We start from the raw sequence: 18,691 nt of genomic DNA, 5'->3' as shown, positions 1-18,691 counted from the left end.
TGTTCACTTTCAAAAGTACTTTTATTGATAATATTACTATATATATATATATGTGCAGTTATGAGTGTGATTGTTTGCTCAATAAAATAATGAAGAATGTTGGTGTTAGTATATGCCTACGAGTACCAATTTAAAATCACAGAAAAGCTGGAGGAGCAAGCTAATAACAAAAGACTGCATATTTAGCATACATGTCAATAAAACCTAAGGATGCATTTAACCTACTTCAGTTGCCAAGCATGAGTCTTGTTAGCCCTGTACAGACACAGAACAGTCTTTGTGGACAAGCTCTTTCAATTGGATCACTAACTTAGTGCAGCGCTCCCTTGTGTTACAACAATATACTAATGTGAAAGTTCTTAAGCAAATCACATCGGAGTGAATGAAAACACCTTACTGCCGCATCAAATGAAAAGGAAGACAGAAAGATCCTAGAGTCAAATTATTTGACTAATACAAATTGTAGGTACAAATTGTGAACTCGCAAATTAGTATACTGAAGGTTCTGGTAATAAATTGATTCTCAATTTGATAAAAAAATATGTGAACCTGTAGAATGTAGAACCACGCATAATTTATGCATGATTTAACCCGAACTGGGGATATGCATTGCGAGTGCAGAAGGTTTAAGCGGTTTGCAAACTGCACTGCAAACTCGTGTCAGAAGTGCAAATCCCAGCTAATTTGTAATTCTGTTTCAGGAGTAAGCAGGTGTTTGCACCAAAAATGCAATTAAGGATACAAATATAACCAGTGTTTTAATATTACTTTTCCAAGATGAAAGTCTAAACCCGTCCTGTTTATGCATGAAACCAAAACAATTACAAGTTACAATTAAAAATAAAAGTAAAAAACATTTTAAATATTCCACTGTTCTGTTCATCACTTGGTGAGAAGTGATTATAATTACTGAGTCATGGATAAATTGTACTCCGAGTCATGGATAAATTGTACTTGTCTAGCTTTTATGAGTTTTATCTCGAATAAAGCGAATTTGACTGACTGTTTATAATTACAGAACCACTGGCTTCAAAATATGTGGTGCAAATTTGTCAGACTGCATAAAAATAAATATACAAGAAGTAAACAACAAAATTACAATAGCAAAGTATGGAGGTAGAGGAAAAAGTTTCTAATATTACATCTTTAGAGTAACTTGTTAAAACGAAGAAAGATTATACGGAATTGTACTCTATTTATAGTAGGACTATGCAGATACTGAACAGGGGGCAGGATCTTGTTAGGAGCACTGTGCACCAGTGTTTTTTAAAGTCTGAAGGCAGAGATCCAACTGCAACGCTGGAAAGTGGTAAAAACACATCTTGCCTACCACCATGCCCAAGATAGGGCACAGAAATTGTTACACAAACAGAATTAACAATGGAAAACTTACATTTTTGTATTAATGTAGTTCTAGAGAACAATAAGCACTTACTGCAAATAATACATTTTACACCTAAGGAAAAGCAGAAAGCGCATTCTTTTCTTTTCAGATTTGTGGTGCTGAAATATGTCAGAAGACAGCTACAGAAACGTTCAACTTAGGAATCCGGGAAGAGAGGAAATGTATGTAAAGTTAATCTGTTTCACTGTGCCTATAGAGGAATGTATGTATCCTTTCAGTACAAAAATGGGAAAATATGTCCATTGAAGTATCTAATTTTTGCTTGGTGGAGTGGAAGGTACCACAACAGTGCTTTAATTGGGCCCATAATGATATACTGCACGCACCATCTTGTGTATAGGAAATAAGCCATGGCTACATACAGTAAAGCAAAAGGTTTGTGTATTGGCTTCCACATGCTTGCTGTATGTGAACGCGAGTATCCTCCACTCTTTAATCTCAGATGCCAAACAACATGTATGTCATTTCTAATGTGGCCTGAATGGAAGATAAATTCTTGAGAGCAGAGAAAGCATAATGACTAAAAGCAGTCATCAGTACAGATATAAGTAACATTATGATCACTATTACACAAAGCTCCTTCTGTTCCCAGGGATTTTTCTTTTTAGTTCCATATAGCGCGAACTAGACCCAAAGGTATCAGAGCACTTTACATTAGCATCAGTTGCGTTACAGATGGGTACATTCATTTTGTTAGGCATGGGGAGATTAACTGATTTGCCCAGAATCACATGAAGTTGAGGGTCCGTGCCGCGACTCGAACATGGTTCCCCAGCTTCGAGGACGACCACTCTAACAGTTAGGTCACATCCTCTTGGCAATAAATAAACGTGGAAATTGGCTGCCAAAAAGACCTGAATAGTTCAGAGAAAAAAATGAAGTAGTACCTGTCCATGAGCATAACCCTTTAGCCTTTGCCAAAAAGTAGTATTTACAGTATTGTGAGGCACCGCCAAGCAGACCCCTTGCATGCATGTTCAATATGCCAGCCCTTTGACAAGCCAATGAACAACCGCTGATGAAACCGAATAGGCATGGTGCATTTGGTGACTGCTTCACGAAGAACAAATGGAAAGTTTGCAGGTAGGACTGACTGATGATGAAAACTTGAGGAGCAGGCTCAGGATAAAAACCTGACCAGTCTGCTATCTATCAGATGTGTAACTAAGACCTTGTAGAGCAGGTGTGCACTTTTGCAACTAGAACCTTAATGACGATTTCACACTCCCCGATAATGAAGACAAAAAGAAGCATGTACTGATACCGTAGTCTCTTACAGTATTCAAAGGAGAAATCAGAAACGTATCAACTAAATTTGCATGTGAAGGTATATGATCCAGCGGTTAACCGTTGAACTTAGTCTTTCCGAGACAAAAGTTAAGAAATGTGTTATCTGTCTATCTTGAATGAGTGACAACCTCTGTTTTTATATACCATTTCTAGTGTATAGGTCAAGAAGTTAACAGACTCCAGCAAGGTGCTCTGGCAAGCACACCTGCTGTCTTGGAGGACAGAAAATGCAGTGGGTTAGGGACTTTACAAACTTTTACGATCCAAATTCTCATTAGATAATTAGTAGAGTGCTCACTATTGGAGGAATCAAGAGACTGTAGCAAAATATTGGGATTGAATTTCATCTCTCCCAGATCACTTGAGAACTTTGTTACATAAAATAGTAGAAACTGGCACTAGAGGATGATGGCTGGTATTAATTAGCCAGTCCACAAGCAATAAGGTGGTCATTATACACAATTTAGCAATCACAATGTGTTCGAAGGTCACAGAGGAGAAAAAACAGCAAATGGTTTACTGAGGTGAATGGAGAGAACTGTAACAACACAGGACATCTGATTAAACAAATAAGTCAAACATACCATAAGAGAGATAGGAAAAAAGATAATTCCTCAACTTAGACTACCAGGAAGGAAATCTGCATTTCAGAGCAGCGTCCATATATAATATGATCAATGGCTTGCATGAATCATTGAGAGTCCGATATGAGGTTGAAGTTCTTTAGTACTTCCAGGCACATGGAACTTAATTTCACAGAGAATATATGTATGCAGCTCTAAAGGCTCTGCAGAATTTTAATCTGAGCACAGATATTCAAGGATATACTTTAACTTTGTGTCTCTTGTGTACTCAGTCACATATACAAACTGAACAAAAGTACTGCAAACTTACTTACATTTATAGAATTGCAGTGCATCTAATAGGCAAAAGTTCCCCAAATTTTTAAAACTGACAGCCTTGGGTACATGGTAATGGGCAGATACTAGATTTCTTTAACAAGAATTTCAGTACGACAGTTTTGTTGCAGGTTGAAACACAAAAACCTATGAGATAAACCTTAACGTATTCCCTTAAATTCCTTTTCCCCCGATGCTGTAAAAGAGGAAAACCTTTCTTCATGCCATGATCATACGGAAGCTTTTAGAAATCAGATATGTTCATTTCATTTTTGCACTCCACATATTTCAAAGCTTATAGGTTGTAATGGTCTTGTAGCAGATAGCTGCAAGTCATTACATCTGTTTGCAGAATGCATTTATTCAGAGTATTTTCTTTACTGTATTTATTTGCATTAGAATACTCCCAAAATACAGGTAGTCATTGAATTGGATTTTCTTTTTTACATACTTCCCAGGTTAGATAGCAACATAGGTTTGAGTTAGGATATATTAGTACAGTTATACACTTCTGACACCTTGTATTACAAAACACCAAGCACTCTTCTCTGTACTTTGCTTTGATTTACAGGTTACATTTGTTTTGGGCCACACAAAACCTTTTCTTTATAAATAATTTTTCAATTCAGGTAATTTCTGCTATGTTTTAAGCCTGTTCTCAACAGTTTGTGTTCCTTCATTTAAATGGTTGAAAAGTATTACTGCCTCCATCATCACTCACTGGAAACTACACACTTGACTGATCAGTAGTTATTTGTTCCTCTAGCTCATTAGGATAATGTGTAACACAATCACAACTTCACTGTGGTCTGATATTATTTCTTGTTCATGATCGAAGTATCTGACAGGTATATCTACACCACCACTCTCACAACATATCTAGTGACTCAATCAAGCTTCCTTATGCCTTATGCTGCTTTTGGTGAGATCACACAAATTCAAAGTTGCCTCTTGCACACTAAGACGGCAATTCTTAACCTGTAGTCCAGGTCCAAGATTGCTTAGAAAATTAAATTAAATAATAACAGATCAATAAAGTGTATACAAACATACAAATGTAAAATTGAAAACTTTAAAACATTCTGTAAATGTGAAGGAATTTGAAATCGAAGGTTAAAAATGAAGTTGGTATCCTCAGATTGATTCATAGGAGCAGTGCATGAGCATCAAACAGAATATAATATGGCTGATGAATGGCCTTCATTGAATTTAGAAAAGTTACAACCTTCCCATTAAAATTCTGATATTGTTATATTCGCTTGTTATTTAGATAAAATATTTCCTCATTTGTGTATATGAAGGATGAAGCTTCTGTGTGTATTTTAGTGTGTTGTTTTGAGGTTCAATTAATTGAAATTGCTCACACTGGGATCCCCGGCTTCCAGTAATGACTCAGTGGGGATACTCTGATTCCAATAATGCTTCAGTGGAGGTCCATTGAAGTCCAAAAATTAAGAACCACTGCACTAAGGGAGAACTTTCAGCTACTGTTTTACAGTGGCATGATTACTATGCATAACTTACAATCCAGCACATGGGCTACCAATATAACCTTACATCTTTTAATTTTGTTGTTGTTGCTATTATCAGCATGGGTCAGTTCTCGATCACCGGCAAAAGTTCCAAAGATTTATTGCATTTTCAATCACATGGATGTTCTCTCATCTCTTCGCATATGATCTAGCCGTTAAAACTGATAACTTTTTTTCAGGTAGTTTCCTTCCACAACTGTTTATAGGGCCTTCAGCTACATATGAAATTCTGTTGAAAGTCAGTTATCAGAGCATATATGTTTACATACTATAGTACCAGAATATTCTAGAGTATGGATTTCCAGCGTAGAATCCAGAAAGGTAGACATGTGAATACAATTCATTTCCATTGCTCCAATACCATTCTTATTTTTAGAATAAAATCCTTTGTGCAGTATCAATTATAAATTAATTTGTTGCTATGGATGTTTCTGCCAGTCCCATCGATTTGAGCATGCCTGAGACCCATTTGTTTGGGTAAATAGGTTTTATTACGAATGGTGCCATTTTCGTCTTGGTAAATGTAAATGTACAGGAATTTATATAGCGCAAATCACCAACTGGTCTCTAAGCGCTTGCTTAGGGAACCAGTCCTGGTATTCCCCTGTGAGATAACCCCGGCAGGGTATCCGCAAGGTGAAAGTCAGGCATCCCGCCACTAGGGGCCGTTGTGGAAATTAAGCAAGCTATTGCCCAGAGTCGCAGAGTGTGAACCCGTGAATCGAGTAGGCACCGGAGCGAGAATTGTCGAGACCATGGACTTTTTAGGACTCAAGACCCCGCCGGGCTGACCTCTGCTTCCAGGTCTGCCTCCTCTAACCAGTGAGCCACACTTCTCCACACCATTGAGCCACAGTTGCTTGAATGGAGTTTTCACTGGAAAAACACTTACTTTCTTAAATATGTTCTCCAACTGACAATGGGTTCAAAGCGGGTTAGATAACTTTACTTTAGAATTAAGATCCCATTCCTCCTGTTGATGGATCCGAGTATGTTTCCTCTGATGTTCAATAATGCAGATTTTCTCTCTGACGTTTTTCTAACAGTCAGCACACTTCCAAGGTCTCTCCATCAAAGGATGCTTCTGATGATTAGAAGCTCCATTTTGAATCAAGAAGTCCTGCTATTATATGCACTGCTAATGTTAAACTTTGTTATAGTTATCCTGTGTGTCTGTAGTATTTTCAGCATCTGTATGTGTACTCTCATCTGGACTTAAATTTTCTGCTTCTGTGTGTTCACTTTCATCCATTACATTTCCAACTTCTGTATGCTTATCATCAACCGTCCGTGCATTTTCTTTTTTAATTGAGTTTTCAACTTCTGCATCTGTTCCCTCATCTATAATAAACTTTTCTATTGGATGTGCTCTCTCATCTAGAAATAAATTGTCCCACTGAATGGAGTTATCTTCACATTTAATAATATGATAAGAGCTCTCCACTCTATGAACACTCTGATGTCTTATAAGAGTTCGCTTGTCACTAAAGCTTTTCTCACAATCAGTACACTGAAATGGGCGCTCTCCAGTATGTGTTCTTTGATGTATGTTGAGTGCCCCCCTTTGGCTAAAGCTCTTCTCGCACTGCGTACAATGGTAAGGTCGCTCCCCGGTATGTATTCTCTGGTGTGTATTAAGTGTTCCTTTCTGAGTGAAGCTTTTATCACAATCAGTGCACTGATAGGGTCTCTCTCCTGTGTGTGTTCTCTGATGAGTTATCAGGTATACTTTCTGACTGAAGCTTTTTTCACAATCGTTGCACTGAAACGGTCTCTCTCTTGTATGAGTGCGTTGATGTGTAATTAGATATGCTTTCTCAGTAAAGCTTTCCTCACATTCCGTACACTGGTAACGCTTCTCTCCTACATAGGCTCTAGGATAAGTAAAAGACCCTTCCTGGGGAAAGACGTTCTCATATTTACTATATATATTTGGTCTGTGGTCTTGCTGTGTACTTTGCTGATGAGCAAGAAACTCTCCATTATATAGATTGCTTGTACACTGGTAATACTTGTTAGACATTTTTACTTTAGGTAGTCCTTGGTGGAAGTTTAGAGCTGCTGAGTTACTAAAATCAAATGGAAATATTTTTGGTGCTTCCAGGTCCCGATTGTTTTCTGACCAGATTTTGCTTCTAGAATGAGATCCTTTTTCAGAACTCAGGAATAATTTCACTTTCAGCTCCCCAGCTGAAGCTTTGTATGGCAGAGTTTGAGAATATTTTAAGTGGTCCACAGCTTTCCTTTTTCTGTGTATGTTTCTTTCACCTGCTGGAGTATAAAAAGGAAATTGACATTAGATTTTTCATATTTAGGTAGAGAATACAACATTCTGAATACGCTTATTATTAAGACTATTAAACCAGAATATTATTTGTTCTGAACAGTAGGCATACATGTTGTTCTGATGAATACGGTTAGACCCTACAGCCCTTGCTGTGGTCTTCCCTCTAACCTTTTGCCTTCACCCCTCCTATTTTCTGAATTTAGTTTTTGGTTGGAATAAGGCCTTCATGCACCGTTCCAGTGCTAAAAATCTTGTGCTCACTCCTTTAAACATGATAAAATTGGATTTCACACCCAATTGCTACATTTAATTTACTTTATAAGTCCCTCATAAGTGCTGCTACATGTACCCAGGGCCTGTAAATTAAATACTGCTGGTGTGCCTGAAGCACTTACTGTGCCACCCACTTAAGTTGCCTTTCAAAACATGTCTCAGGCCTGCCAATGTAGCCTGTGTGCAGTTTTAAACTGCCAACTCCACTTGGCAAAATAACCCTTTGCCAAGCCTAAACCCTTCTTTTTAAATACATATAAGTCATCCCCATAGGTAGGCCCTAAACAGCCCTTAATGCGGGGTAGAGTGTATTTAAAAAGGTGGACATGTACGTTTACATATTACTTGTCCTGGTAGTGAAAATTGTACGTATCTTTTCTGCTACTGAAAGGCCTACCCCTCACATAGGATAGGGTCGGGTCACCTTAATACATTTAATAAGTGATATGTTTTGGGAGCAGGTAGGAATGGCATGTTTACACTTAAATTAATTGTAATTTTAAATCTTCTCTAATAGTAAGGTCATATTTGAAGTCACAATTCTGAAAATGGCACTTGAGAAAGTTGACATTTCGTCATTCCAACCATTTTGTCACTGTAGATTGTTCTCTGGGTTTTTAGAGAAGAGAGACAAGTATTGTTCTCTGGGTCACATTATAATGTGTAGTTAGAAGCTGACCGTTGCATATTCCTCCCAAACAGTGAAACAAAGGAAAACTATGTGTTGGCAGGATGGCCCATCCTGTCAGAATGGGAGGGGCAAAGGTGTTCTGTGCACCAATTGTATTTCAAGAGGGCTGCCTCCAGCACACTCCCAAAGACTGTTGTCACCCCAGACCCTTGGAACCTGGGCAGGGGAAGGAAAGAAATTCCAGAACTAGATGTGTGTATATGGGTGGCAGATGCAGTCTAGATGTTTGACCTACTTAATGCTGGCACCAGTTATAAATATTGGACCCTCAGGCGAACTCTTCAGTATACTCCAGAACCTGTGGACATTACAGAAGAACTGACCTGCTGCCAGAGGACTGCCCAGCTGCTTGAGGCCTGCCCTGCTCTCTGAGAAGGAAGACTGGACCTGCTCCATTCACCCAGGCCGAGTGACCCCAACGGTCAGTTGGATGAACTCCTGTTCTGAGCTACTGGGACACAATAAGCTCCAGAGGCCTCCTTGTAACTGCCCAGCTGATATGCACACCTGGACGGGCAGCTGGACCTGCCTGGATTCTGCTTGGCCCTGAAGGAGTGTGTTCCTAATTCCCAGGAGGTGCCTCTCCTGGTCATTGATCCTTGGCTGGCATCAGAGAGAACTGCTCCTGGCGCAGCTGAAAGTTATACCAAATCCGGTGTAAAACGATGCGAAGCCTAGCCAATCCTCCCCTAACAGTTGAAAGCCTCATCGGAAATAATGCTGGGCGAGAGCAAAGCTCTACCTCACACCTGAAAGCTTCATCGGATCAGACGCAGAGCGCCAAAGTGCAACCAAAGCCACAGCTTCATTGGACACCAACGCCTGACAATGTGAAGCTTTGCAGAGCAATGCCACGCAGGCCTCAAACCAAGGACATAAGGTACAACTTTCAGTGGGCCAAACCTGGTCCTGTGCCCAGCATGCGCTCTTTCGTGGTCAGCCTGAACTTGTGACTTTGTATCAATCCAGAGTGACCAGAAAACCTCAGATGGCACCTTGCACCTTTTGGTGTAACTTTTCTCAAAACATTTAAAATTCAGCATCCCCAGTTCTACTGATATATTTTTCCCAAATTGGTGTGTGATTTTCATTGAGTTCTGTTCTCACTTTATTACTGCTGGTGTGCTGTATAAATACTTTACAAATTGCCTCAAAGTTAAGTCAGAGACTGCTTTTGTGCCAAGCTATCCGAGGATTAAGCACAGGTTAATTTAGTGACGTTTGTGGTTCACCCCGACAAGGAATGTGGTTGTTGCCTGAGTGAGGCTTCCACCCTCGTCAAACAATATCCCAATTTCTCACACCTACTAGTAACACGAATACCAATATCTGTAAACTATAAGCAAGTCACTTGTTTTTATTTTTGTTTCACATTAATATATTTTGCTACAAGTAATTCGATAAAGTAGGGTTAGATATCAGTTCGAAGTTATTTCAAGAGGTGAATCCAAACAAAATGTGTACTAGCTGTGCTGTTTTTTCAGTTTTCTTTGAAGCCTAGTCAGGCTACAATGGCGTTATTGATCAAACGTTTAAGTATTTTTCTGAGCCTCTAAGAGAAGACTTCTTCCACATCAAGGATCTCCTATCTTGTATAAACCATATTAGGGTTAGTCTTATGGACCATACCCCACTATATTTTCATTTGATCCCTAATAAAACTAACTTCGACAACACCAAGTCATGTTGAACAGGGTGGGAGTTAGCACACAACCCTTTCTATCTCTCATTGTTTAGTATATTTTACAAATTGCCTGCAGAACTAGTAATATAACAAATCCGGTCTCAAGTCTGAAAACATGTTGTTCAAAATATGGAGCAGAAATAATTGAAATTTAGTTATCTGAATTTTGTGCATAGCAAATCTCTGTCCAAATGAGTGAATGCTTTGGAGAAGTCGATATTAGCACAGTGCATCAGCAGCAGAGTCCTGCCTATGAAAAGTGCTAGCACCTCCTGAAAAAACAGCTTAACTGGACAGGTAATGGGGTCCGCAAATCATAAGAACCATCATTTGGGAGCGGTGGGACGCCAATCTCTCATGAATCGATTTGCATCTCAAGTTCGAGTTGAAATAGAATAGGCTTGCTAAGCCAAGCTTAAAATGTGCCTCTGTGATGTTCCCAAAGATGTCAGAAAATTGGGAGAGTGAGTAGATGACCTGGAACGTACCTCTGACTCAAGGACAGAAGACCAGGAGATGCTGTGGCAGCAAATTCTAGCACTAGGAACAAAATATCAAACTACAGCTGAAACAGGAGTAACTCGCGAATCAAAGCTGCAGGAATATCATATGAATTGGAAGTATCCCTAACGGGGTCGAGGAAGAGAATGAGTTTTGTTACAGACCTCCTGCAGGCGATCAGAGGTGACAGATCCCTGTCTCCACCCAGACTCGATTGAGCACACATGGCATTCTCCATTAAGTCTTGCACAGGCTTTACTCTAGACATTCTGACACCTGTCCACTATTTAGAAGAGATGGAAGCCATCATGACTATCGCCCAAGGTATAACAGACTTAAACTTCTGTGGAGCAACGATCCAGGTCTCTCACGACTTGACAATGACAACTCTCAAGCAGCACAGAGACTTTCACCAAGTCACAGCGTCCCAGAAGGAGCGCCACATAAAATATTAATGGGGTCGTCCCTTTAGATTGATCTTCCAATGGAACGGGAGACAAAGGGTGGATCGCTATATGCACAATTTTGCTAGGGTTCCCCCCAGATCTAATGCCAGAGGACCTGGCCTAAAACCGACAGCAAGAGAGAATGGAGCCTCGATTGGTGTGACAAAATCAATGACACATACCTAGACCGCATGGGGTTAGTTCCTCCTACGATGTTAAAGCAGATGTGATCTCACACCTACTGAGGATGAAACATGACTCCCCGAAGAGAGCAAAGTCCCCAAGGGGAAAGCCCCGAAGAGGAGGCCTAACTCTACAGTGCAATCTGAAAGCTCTGACTTGGGTGCCATGATGAGGCGAGGGAAGAACAAAGAGGCGAGGATTCTGGATTGCCCCAACCCTGCTCTGAACCAGACCCATGTTTCTCGACAATGAACCTGAAACCCCCAACACCGAGCTGACATTTTAGAACACAGAGGGGTTGCACCTTTAGTGGGACCAAGGTTCTACCCCACAATTCTAATGGGAAAACACAGTGGTTTGACCTCGTTTGCCTTTTAGGGCGCTAGTTTTATCTCCCTGCTTTGGTTTTTTTTTCTTTTGAGGAAAGCTGGAGGAAAAAAGAACCTCCCCAGCACCCTGTGGTTTTACAAGAGATGGAAGGCCCTCACTATGGACCAAGTGACACACAAACAGGCGAATACTGATAAGAAATTCACTTACATTTGGCAACCTCTCACAGACTGCATGTTGTGGCTTGAATACAAATTATTCACCCTGCAGAAGCGTAGGCCTCTTCAACTCTTTATAAACTAAAACCCAACAAGGGCAAAACGGATGTTATGCTGCTGGGCTCAATTTTTGCAGCAATGTCCTACTCCAAAAAGCTTGATAAAGAGTCTTAGGAGGTAGCTGGGCTCTAGTCTTACAAATGGACCATCAAACCAAAATAAACTTGTTACCAGCTGCTGTGGCATCTTGAGATTGCTGAAGAAGGGACTCAACCTTCTCCCTTTCACAGCCAGAAGATTAATTGTTTAGTCCCTCATGTTATCACGTCTTGATTATGGGAATACCTTGTATCTGGGTTCCCCCCGCTATGTTGTCAGAAGGTTGCAGACTGTGCAGAATGCTGTTGCATGACTTCTGATGAACATCCCTAAACATCAGTCTGCCACCAGGCACCAGCCAGAGACCTCCACTAACTTCCGGTGGAAAGCCGAGTGCAGTGTAAGACCCTATGTGTTATGCATAGGGCAATCAATAAAAAAGCCCCCACTGTTCATACCTTTAGTTTACCCATATTTACCTGGGAGAGCTCTTAGATCCTCTGCAGCTCATCTCCTGAAGGTTCCTAGGATCCGTAAATCCTGATGAGGAGGCCATTCCACTTCTTTTTTAGCGCCTAAACTTTGGAATACCCTAACTCTGGAACTGCGCCTACTGGAGCATGAACTTCCCTTCTGCAAAGCCCTGAGGACCTGGGTTTTCTGCGACTAATACCCTTACAGCTACTGCCCACTTACAGTGTCTGTTGCAAAGATGGGAGGCTCCCAGGTAGCCACGCACCATATAAAAACTACAGAATAGAAGTCTTTGATACTCCTAGTTGAACTGTCCCGTAGCTGAAGCTACCACTCCTGATACAGCAGCGTCCCCAACAGGGGCTGATTCTACCTCTCAAAAATACCCTCCGGAGGAGACACCATTATGACCCCATCCAACAGGCCTCACCAGCCCTAAGCCGTTCACATAACATTCACCTCTTTCCCAAGGCATTTGTGAGCACACGGCAACACCACCTGCCCACAGTCTACAGGAACAATAGTAAGGCAAACACATAGCACTTCCCATGGACTTCTCACTGCTTACCCACCTCCTATTTTTTGCTAAAACCTCTCTGCTAACAACCTCCCTATTTTCTGTCCCTTCTACACTCCTTCTTTGAATCCTTTTTTATGAAGCAACTTGAAAATTAAAGCACACACAAATGTGCGAGTAGGCTTCTTGACAACCAACTGTGTTATCTAATCCGTGTATCCTGGGAACGTAATACGGCTTTGCTAACAAAAAATTTAATAACAAGATTTGAAACAAAACAGCGTAACTGGAGGGCAGAGCACAGGTATTTAACTGATGGGTCGCTCAGATGTCACTTCTCAAAAATCTAGACAATTATGTTAGACAGTATTCAGGCTACAGGCAATGTTGATCAAAACACAGAAAAGTTGCTGGGGGTGGCGGGGCTTTGAGGACCACAAAGTTTCTTAAGGTCTCTAGGACCTGAGCCATCCTATTGTTCTACCTGCTTATTATACAAGAAAAGACAGCATACACATACTTTGAACATCAGTAGGCATCTAGTTCCATTATTCGGTTTGCAGTAGCACATTCCACCTGACTGTCGCTTTTTTGGAGGTTTTAATCCCTACGAGTCAAGATGTGTACTGTACTGAGGTTACTGATGGAGCTGCCGAGTTCTCAGCCAGCACGAAATCCTTTAGTACATGTGCACTGGCAGCAGACTGGGGCTCAGTGGACCAGTCAAACACTGCCTGACCAAAATATGTCTATCTATGCATATACAGAGATGGATGGCTCTAAGAGATTATTTGTGCAGATGGATAAATGACTTTGGGTTGACTGATGGAATAAGTGACCGACTGAATGACTGGTAGAACATAAATGGCGTGTGTACATTTTTATTTCAACCCATGGTAATTGAAGTTTATAAATAATTTGAATCAGTTTTTTACATTTTATTATTATAAAAGTGGGCTTATTTTTTCTGAAGCAATCTGTGATTGAGCGTGTACAGTAGGTGTTGCTCTTGTGCACACTTTTGAGTACGATGAAAGAATGCCAATATGGTAATAGCAAATGACCCTTACCCAATTCGACCCTTCACAATTCCAACAACTGTAGTGGGTAAGAGAGCTTTGGTTTCCATCTCTTCATGATTATGTTCTAGCAGCATCCATATCTCACCTTGAACAGTGTAATCACTGTACAGTCTTCTACACTGCCCCTTGAAGCTGCCAGGGCTTTAAGTCGGCCGGGTCCTGCCAGGGCTGAGCACCAGCCGTTTTTAAAAGGGGGCCTCGAAACGGGTCTATCGGGCTGTTTTGTGCTCTGGGAGAGGCGGTCCGTTTTTTTCTGGATTGCAGCGAGGGCACATATATACATATATACACACATATACACATATATACATACATATACACATATATACATACATATACATACATATACACATATACATACATATACATATATATATATATCACTTTCACAAGAACTGTCCGTTCACACCTACACAATTTACCGTATGAATAATAATTGTATATATGGGAGTTGAAGTGTCTTTGAGCCTTAATTTCCACATGTGAAGATTACTTGTCACATTATTGACTTTGTTATTTTTTATTCCTATGGAGTACCTGAGATTACAGTATGCAAAGTAGTAAGCTGAATAAGTCCCACAGGACCAATGTTTTGTTTTGGTGTTGGGGTGGCGAAAACCCTCTAGAAAAGCAGGAAATAAAAACAAATGGGGTGGGTGGCCAGCCCATATTGACATTGGGAAGACCCTTAATTCTACAAGCCCCAATCTTTCTGTTTCACTTGAGGCAGGTCAGGAAAAACCATTAACCCTAACCATCCCAACCCCTCGGATGTCGAAGAAACTCACCACACTGATCTGATCTCTTGGCTGGGATCACCAATCCACATTTCAATTCTTCCGCTCTTAATGCATAACTTACTGAGAGTGTTACCAAAACATTTAAAGTGCCTTTTAAAAGTGAGCCAAATTATACAAAGTTTATTTATGATTTACATATCTAGATATAGCAGCAACCAATGAAATTCTTTAATAAGGGAAGAGAAGTAGATCTGGCACTCCAAACAATATTGGGGATGTTGGCAAACAACCAGCTATTAACCCTCATGAGAAATGATCCAACTGTGAAAATTATCCTCAGCATCAACAGAGTTGTCTGCAGGATAATTAGAACCTATGCACTATGATTTTAAATTGCTTCTCTTTTTATAATAAGGTTTATTTCTCAATAAATCACTTAAACCACTTTCATCCAATGGTTCATCCGATAGTTACTGATCCGTTGAATTTATAACACATCACTATTTCACATGAAGTTCCTTATTGGTTTCTCAAAACTTACTTCAGATGTTTTTATTGTTTGTGCAATATGTTAAATTGTTACTCTGTATTTTTGCTTGTATGTTATTTTAGATATCTTGTTCATCTTACTGCTTTGTGTTTTTATTTCACATAGGACTGTTTTCGATTAATGGACTAGGATTTAACTCATCTGCTTCACTTTCTTTACCCACTCGCCCTTTTCCTTAGATCGCCATTTGACATCCACGTATGAAGGTTTTGTGCACTCAATGCCACCATTCTAAACTGTGAATGAGGATATAAACATTACCATGTTATTAGGAGATACAGTTTTGGTTTGTACAGTCAGTTACTGTCTACATGAAAAGTGCCATACAGGACTGCACTATGCCTGAACCATGTATAGTGAACTGTTTTGTTAAATACATTTTCCACAATATGAAAATACTGGTCGCGCCGGTAAAAAAAAATAAAAAGCAGGTGGCAACTCCATCTGCCCATTCATTTGGATGATTTCCACAAACAAGTTACCAGTCTCATTTAAAATAAAAATACAGATCAATACATATATGATATCATAATAACAATAAAATACAAATTCTATGTAAGAGGCCACGTAATAAAATGTGTCTGGTTTGACATCCTTTTTAACACTTGCAACCACTGGACATGCAGCTTAAAAACATTGATAAATGTGACATCTCTATGAACAGAAAATAAACAATTAAAAACAATTCACACAACAACAATAAAAACAAGAAAAATAAAAAGTCTAACATATCAGGTGCGCACTATATATTCATATCAAACACCAGGTTTATTAGGTTTGTTACTTTCAAGATTCTATGTAAAGAAATTACACAAATTACAATTCTAGGATTCAAAACTAACTATGGCTGATTCAGTCTTTTATTCCTCTGTTAGCACTACCTCACACAGTGCTCTAAAGCAACCAGTAGGCAGCACACATACTATATAATAACAACTGCCCAACAGACAAGTCCTTCGGCAGAGACATCCAAATACCGAATACTTTATACAGATCCATAACAAGATAACTGTGCCTAGTAGACCACTAACCTTACCAAAGAATGCCTTCACTGTATTTTTTGTCTGGTTCACATGAAGCATTCATAAAGAGTAAAAGAAAGGCTGGTGTTTACCAAGAGGAAAAAAATCGCAAGGCAGTTAATTATATTTGTTTAGTCAGAAATCAGTGATGCTATAACGAACCTGTTAGAACTAGGGGTCTCTAGTTGGCAGAGGTAGGTACCTTTGTCCTAATGGGGACCCTTGCTTCTAGTCAGGGTAAGAGGTTACACTTCTAAAATAACCCCTGCTCACCCACTTGGTAGCTTGGCACGAGCAGACAGACTTCTCAGAGGCAGTGTGTAAAGCATTTGTGAACACATACAGTAATACAGTGAAAACACTACAAAAAGACACAGCACCAGTTTAGAAAAATAAGTAATCTTTACTAGACTTCACAAAAGACCAAACAACAAGAATCCACAATACTGTAATCAAAAATAGGCTTTAAAATGGTAGAAAATAGCTTAGTTCAATGTACATGGCAAATGCAACTCAAAGTACCTTTGATGCGTCACGCAAACAAACAAAAGGGCCACAGGGCAGTTGATGCGCGTTCCTTACACTCAAGGGAGTGGATGCGTTGGTTCCTTACTGCTGCGCAGGGGAGTTGAGGCTCACTTCCTTACTGTCAGGGGAGGTGATGAGTCGTTTCTTACTGCGCCCCGGTGACGATGCGGAAAGATGGTGCCTTGATGCGACGGGACAAAATGGCGTCTTGATACGATAACGTTATATGCGATGCGTGCAGTCCGATGGCCGTGCGGCAAACTTGGTAACTTCTGAGCCACTACAGGACCTGCGACAAGCTATTCTGGTGATGCGACAGCGACCTCTGCGGCGGCAACACACTTTTCCGGTTGTTGAACAGTAAAACATGTATTCTGTTAAGTTAGCCTCTACTCCTCTTTCATTTGGTCTACCAGGCAAATGTTCTACTACAGGTTCAAGCCAGAAAAAGTATAATACATGCTGTGGTCACATCTCAGATTGACTACGGTAATGTTCTATACCAAGGTGTAGCCAAAAACAGGCTGATGAAGCTGCAATCAGTCCAGAACGACGCTGACCGGCTATTGCTGAATCTACCTAGAAGATCGTCTAACACAAACGCCCTGGCCAAATTGCATTGGTTGCCTGTAGGCAAGAGGTTCCTGTTCAAGGCAATGTGCTTCGGCCATCGTTTCCTAGCAAATAAAGGCCGGAGTTATCTACAAGACATGATTACACTCTACACCCCCAATAGAAGCCTAAATACTCAAGGAAAGTCATTGGTAATAGTACCCAAATTTAGTTAGGCCCGGATAGGAGGCTGCTCTTTAAAATACCTGGCAGCAAAACATGGTTATTCATTACCAATGGATTTGAGCCATTTGAAGCTGCCTTTAGGAAAAGGCTGAATACTTATTTTTTCTCCCACCTATAAACCATAATCGACCTAGAAACATGACTGCTAGGGCTCTTCTACCTATCTTGTGTCATTTCTGAGTGTCTGCTCAGCGCGGGGACACACGGCTGGTGTAACCAGGCGCTCTACAAACGCTGATGATGGTGAGCCCCCATTTTTATGTTTTAGCGGGGACTTTAATAAAGTCAGAAGTTACGTGTTCACTTAAAGCAGGTTGTACTGATAACGCTCGCGTGTCAGAGTAAGCAGCCCTGCCCTGTCGAAGGTCCCACGTGCACAGATGTCTAATCTGTATGCCCACCAACACCTGTAACCTCCCTTGCCTATCTACAAAGACGTGGGTAGGGGTTTTATCAGGATTCAACAGTTCAGCATGTAAGCATTATACAAAGGGGTTGTGTAAGGGGATGTGTAAGCATTATATAACAATGACAAAGTGGTTTCAATGTGTTTCATGAGGCACCGAAAAGTATAAATGCCATGTTTGAACTTCAGCTTGGCAGTTCGGGCTGGACTGTTCCCATGAGGCACAGGGTCAGACTGATTTGCATATAGCCATGTCTGAACTGGGGTGGCAGAGTGGGCTAAAGAACGGTGATGGATTTAACCCAGATCTTTTGACTGGGTGGGAGTGTTTGATGCTCCGTCCATTACCACCCCCTTTTGTACCATGTTTGAACTTCAGGCATACTAAATTCGTTTTTCTACCATGTTCCCTGGGTCAGTTAGGATTATAGATGTTATAATCAAACTGCCCATTCTGGCCTATGGGAACAGGTAGCCTTGCAATAGTGAAAAATGAAATTGGCTGTAATTCACTATCAGGACATGCCACACACATCATGGCATGTCCTACCTTTTACATACAATGCACCCTGCCCATGGGGGTACCTTGGGCCTACCTTAGAGGTAACTAACATGTAGAAAAGGGAAGGTTAGGGACTGGCAAGTGGGTGCAATTGCCAAGTCGAGATGGCAGCCCCAGGTGCACACAGGGCCTGCAATGGAAGGCCTAAGTCACATTCTACCAGCTGCTTCTGTG

At 40.6% G+C, this 18,691-nt stretch overlaps 1 protein-coding gene across 2 annotated transcripts in view; it reads right to left on the bottom strand.

Moving 5' to 3' along the window:
- Positions 1-3,952: 3,952 nt before the first annotated feature.
- Positions 3,953-18,691, bottom strand: part of LOC147701902 (zinc finger protein 484-like) — an 87,122-nt gene continuing 72,383 nt past the window's right edge. Inside the window, exon 7 of one of the 2 annotated variants that reach the window (XM_086930529.1) lies at positions 3,953-7,397. In XM_086930529.1, coding sequence (XP_086786655.1) covers positions 6,271-7,397 — 1,127 coding nt within the window. In that variant the 3' untranslated portion in view covers positions 3,953-6,270. The remainder of the gene's footprint in view (positions 7,398-18,691) is intronic. The other variant, XM_086930530.1, reaches the window with a different exon arrangement.

This window comes from Lissotriton vulgaris, chromosome 7 (genome assembly GCF_964263255.1).
Source record: "Lissotriton vulgaris chromosome 7, aLisVul1.2, whole genome shotgun sequence".
NCBI lineage: Eukaryota > Metazoa > Chordata > Amphibia > Caudata > Salamandridae > Lissotriton > Lissotriton vulgaris.
This window is presented reverse-complemented; position numbering and strand designations above follow the sequence as displayed.